Raw genomic sequence first — 5,106 nt, 5'->3', positions numbered from 1 at the left:
AGGAAGAAATGGAGGGAAAATGAATGCAGTAGGAGGAGAGGAGACAGAACAAGGGTCAGGGTGATGCCCCTTTGAGCCCCTCCTGGAGCCAACACACCTTTGCACCCCTCCCCCCAGCGCTCACCCTCGGCTCTGGGATCCCAGCATGTCTGGCTCAGAGCCTCTGCAGGTGTCAGGTCCCATCACACTAGTGGGGGGAGGCTGGCCAGCTCCCACCAGCTTCCCACCACGTCCTCAAACTTAAGACTCTGATGTGGGGTTGAAGTCCTACAGCTTCCTCCCCTTCAACGAGGCCTATCTTCTGCTGATTCCAGGAAGGCCAGTCCCTCCGGGAACCCGGCCGGCCCTCTGGGTGCACCAGGTCCTGGCATCTTCCTCCGTTCATAGGCAGCAGTTGAGAGAGATCCCCCCCCCCCCCGACACCTGCTTCTTCTTCGTCCGGGTGGCCCTGCTCTTGGCTGAGAAGCTCTCTGTAGTCCCCACTTCCTGCACGACCCAGCCTGGTCCCAGGGCCGCAGCTGGCACTTCCTAGGGCTGCCTGGGCCCCAGGCTGCCACGCGCAGTGTCTGACCCCAGCCTTGGCCGGAGTGAAGTGATGGGCCCTCAGAAGCACACCGCCCTGCTGCAGACCCACAGCTCCTGGGGCGGTGCCCACGGCTACAGGGTCTTCACCGCCTGATCCCTGTTCCCAGCTCCCCTCCTGGGTCTGAGTGTCCCTGCATCCAGGCTGACTTCATGGCATTTACACAATTTACTTCACTGCTTCCAGTCCTCTGTTCTGATCCAAACGGCACCCCAACTACTTCCTTCTTCTCCTGGCCTTTCCTTCGGTCATCACTGCTCACTGGCCTGATATCCCCCCTCTGTCCTTTAGAATCAGAGCGTCAAATGGGCATCTAGCAGTCATCAAAGGGCTCTAGGTGTGGCCTGGTACTTAAAACCCAGTGAAAGCCCAGGTTTTGAAACAGCAATCCCGAAGTCCATGGGGGAGAGGGAGGGCCCGGTTTACCGACTGTCGCTGTTTGGAAGTGCGGGGCCAGGAAGACGGGCGTGAAGCAGAGGAAGGCGGCCAGGCAGGTGGCGTCCCTGCCGCTGCGCTTGCAGTCCCTGTGGAAGATGTTGATCTTGGGCGGCTCGAAGTGGAGGCTGGCGTTGAGCTGAACCACGGGGCGGGACCTGGAGGAGAAGGGCGGGCAGCTGCTGTGACCTGGGGGCAGGCGGAGAGCAGATGGGAGGGGAAACGCAAAACCATCGCTGGAGGGTGAGGCAGTGTGTGGGATGGTGGGCAGCGAGGACCCTAGTTGTTGAAGAATTGGGCAAAACTGGCACAGGTGACGAGGGGCGGCTCAGTGACCTCCTTGCTCCTTGAGGCGGCCCTTCATTGTTTTCCTTACTGCAGACCATACTGACTTCCTTCGGCCTCCTCCTCACTTTGAGAGCAGTGGTTTCTAACCCCGGATGAACATTAGAATAATGTGGAGAGCTTGAAAAATCCTGGTGCCCACGTTGCACTCAGAATCGGCATCGCCATGTCTTAAAGCAGTGCTTCTATATTTCAACACACTGGCACGTCCCTCGGGGACCTGGGAAAATGCAGATCTGATCTTATAGGAGGGCACAGATGCCGCACTTCTAGCAAGTTCTAGGGATTGCTGCTGCTGTTGGCCCCCGGACCAGACCTTGAAGGGCTTGGTGTGAAAGCTCCCAGGTGAGGCCCGTGTGCAGCCACAGGAGGGACCCGCTCCGTGTACTAGAGACTCCACACCCATCCACCCCATACTACCCGTCCAGGCAGCCAAGGAAATGAAACTTACTCTTCTGTTGGCCTACGTCAATCCTATTCAGGGAAGGAAATGCCTTTCCAAACCGTGCATGGAGATGAAAAGACGTTAAGTGTGGAGTGATTTAGATGCTTCAGAGTTTCCGCGTGATGTCTGTGCTAACACTCTGCTCTTTTTAGCATAAGGGGGTGCTTGTTCTCTGCTGTGGGGTGAAGAGGGTGGATTTGAGTCTTGGCTCTGTTGGTTCCTCCCGGGACCTTGGGCAGGTCACGTGACCTCTCCCATGGGAATTGTAAGTATCAAGGCGGGTAAGTGAGACAGTGTGGTGTGTGGACATAATAGCTTATCTCAGTGGTTCTCAAACTCAGCTTTCCCTTGGAAACAAACACTGGGGAGTCTTTAAAAACGACTGGCTGGGCAAAGCCTGGGTAGTGAGAGTTTTAAAAGCTCCCCAGGTGATGCTAACAGGCAGGCAGTCCCATGTGAGATCCGTGGGACCAAAAGTCTCCCCAGCGGGCTCTGCCCACGAGTCCCTTCGTGTGGACCTCGGAAGCTAGAGCTTGGTCCAGTTCTTTCTGTGGGTGTGTGTATGCACCCTCTATGTTTCCTGTAAAGGACTTACTTAGTTATGTGTCACCCTAAGGACCCGCGAGGCCACATCTACTGATACACCTGACCCTGGGTCTTGATCACCTGTCTTGCTTCCTCACTGGAACCAACACAGTGAATACCTTTACGGTCCGAGCTGCCACCTCCGATGGCAGAGCCCCCACGTTGGAGCAGACCGTCACAGGGAGCCGGGCTGCGTGCCAGTGCACGGGCTGCCCCCACAGAGACCCTGCCTCCTGTGCCGCCTAGCGGGCCGGGGACACCACCTGGGGTGTGGGCAGTGGAAGCTTGGCCGTGGTCAGCGGGGCCATGAGGAGCCCGCAGGTGCCCTCACATCGGGGACGGAAGCCCTCCCCACCCAAAGCATTAACGCATCAGCTTCAGCTGTTTTCTAGAAAAGCTGGGCTCACACATTGCCCCATGGGATGTAATATTCTTGCGGCCCAAGAGCATGTCCGCTCCTCCTTTATTGCCGTGTGAAGTCACACCATGGCCTGTTTGATGCCTTTTGTAAGTTGTATGAAAAATGTGGTTGCATTTATAGACCATTATATGCTGGCTGAAAAAAGTTCAAAAGAGACAGGCCAAAATGCTAACAGTGATAATGTTAAGGTGATGAAACTGAGCGATTTCTTTACTTTACAAAATTTCCTTGAGTTATCATATTTATGATGAAAAATATCTCATATATAAAAAAATGTTCAAATTAAAAAATATTTTTTCAGCTCAAAAAGTAGCCATCATATGGCAAAATATACAGGCTTTCAGAAAGATTTTTTTTTTAATCTTTAAATTCTTTATTAGTTAAGGAATTAGAAATGTGTCCTCATCCCAAGATTTTTTTTTAAAGCTGTAGACTACTGCTAAGGAGAGACCCTGTGTGCAGACAGATGGCAAATGTCTAGTGCAGCGGTTCTCAACCTGTGGGTTGCGACCCCTTTGGCGGTCGAACGACCCTTTCACAGGGGTCGCCTAAGACCATCCTGCACATCAGATATTTACATGATGATTCATAACAGTAGCAACATTACAGTTATGAAGTAGCAACGAAAACAATTTTATGGTTGGGTCATAACATGAGGAACTGTATTTAAAGGGCCAGAAGGTTGAGAACCACTGGTCTAGTGGGTTGGTGCAGGAATTAGGCCCTGGGAAAGGAGACAAGTAGTCCGAAGGGCTTTGGGGGAAAGCGATCTCTGTATTACATACACTCTTCACACCAGTGGAGAAGGGAGACCTGTTCCTTTAAGTATCTTGAAAGGCTGGAGTCACAGAAATGCCTAAGTAGCCAGAACTTTTAGGATACATTCTAAGGGGCACTTTTTGACACTAAGTGCTCAACAGTCTTAGAAGCCCATTGATAAGAGGGATTGGAACTTAGTCGTTCCATACAAAGATTTGTAACCACGGGGTAGGAACAGGGTGAGTCGGCTGACACTGATTAAAGAAAGGGACTCAGGTCCCAAAGCACATCTTTTAAACCCTTATCCAGCATGACTCTCAGGGCAGCCAAGAGTCAAGAAAAGCGAAGGAACCAACCACAAAATCACAGCGTTGCCCAGGGCGCCCACCGCCAGGTCCACGAGCCCATCCTCGTTGAGGTCCAATTGCCCGTGGAGGCTGCAGCCGAAATACTGGAGGCCGGGAGCCAGCTCCGAGGCAGCGATTCTCTGGGGAGTGGGAAGAGAAAGCTGGGACGGGACCCTGTTGGACCAGGGTGGGCGGGGCCCCCACAGGGCAAATACAATGGGAACCCCCGAAGGAGCCTGTTTGAAACCATCACGCGTTTCTCCAGCCCACAGCTCTCTCCCCGCCTGGTCTGCGCTGGCCCCTGAAAGGCCTGCCTCCAGGTTGTGCCTTTGGACTAAAGTGTTGTGTCTGAAAAGAGCTCCCCATGCAGTGTTCGTCCATGTTACCCGGCAGGTAACCCGTTAGCATCTCCCACGTGGCATATTAGCCTGTCTTACTAATAACATTGAGCAAAGAACATGACCCTGCAGGGGCGGGACCTGCAATGGGTCGCTTTTGCGGAGAGCAGGGTGACCAGCCTGGAGCATCTGGAGAAGAGCGAGCCGGATGGGAGTTCTCTGGTGTGGTCAGGTGCGTGGACGCGTGTGGAAGGGGTGAGGTTCGGGTCCCGGGGACCCTGCTGTTGGTGAGATCGAGTTAAGCGGGGAGGGGTGCCCCTGGGGGTGATGTGGAAGTCCCCGAAGAAAAATGTACCCATTCACAACTGGGACACAAGGGAAATAGAGGTAGGACATGGGATCCTTCCCTGGATGAGGACATAGGAGGTGACCCCGAGCCAATGGCTGAGCAAGAGCCGCTAGGACTCGAGGGCCCAGCTCCCGCAGCGGCGCTACCTGCTTGGGCGTCTTGAGGAGGCTGCCTCGGCACCCGTGGAAGATGTAGATGGCTCCTCCGTGGCTGTCCTCCAAAGGGGCTCCCACCACCACGTCGTTGTAGGAGTCCTGATTGAGGTCGCGCACCCAGGCGATGGAGGCCCCGAATCGGGCGTTCTGGTAGCTGTGGGAATCCTTCAGTGTCCCGTTGTAAACAAAGCGGTTCTGGAAAAGCAGGGGCAGGAAAAGGCTCAGGGGGACTTGGCAGGGCCCTCGGGCCACGATCCCCTCTGGCTCGCAGCAGCCTCTCTCCCCCGTCTCCCCAGCATCCCTCCTCTGGCTACAGACGCCCAGCGACAGAGGAGCTTCCTGGC

The 5,106-nt window shown here is 54.7% G+C and overlaps 1 protein-coding gene across 1 annotated transcript in view; it reads right to left on the bottom strand.

Annotated features, from left to right (window-relative positions):
* LOC102758445 (integrin alpha-11) overlaps positions 1-5,106 on the bottom strand; it is a 25,935-nt gene that overhangs the window by 6,954 nt on the left and 13,875 nt on the right. The window contains exons 6-8 of the mRNA XM_015560437.1: positions 4,754-4,957; positions 3,930-4,060; positions 1,010-1,176 (exon numbers count right to left, since the gene is read on the bottom strand). Of these exons, the coding sequence (XP_015415923.1) occupies positions 1,010-1,176; positions 3,930-4,060; positions 4,754-4,957 (502 nt within the window). The remainder of the gene's footprint in view (positions 1-1,009; positions 1,177-3,929; positions 4,061-4,753; positions 4,958-5,106) is intronic.

The sequence above is a fragment of the Myotis davidii genome, unplaced genomic scaffold (assembly GCF_000327345.1).
Source record: "Myotis davidii unplaced genomic scaffold, ASM32734v1 scaffold673, whole genome shotgun sequence".
NCBI classification, from domain to species: domain Eukaryota; kingdom Metazoa; phylum Chordata; class Mammalia; order Chiroptera; family Vespertilionidae; genus Myotis; species Myotis davidii.
This window is presented reverse-complemented; position numbering and strand designations above follow the sequence as displayed.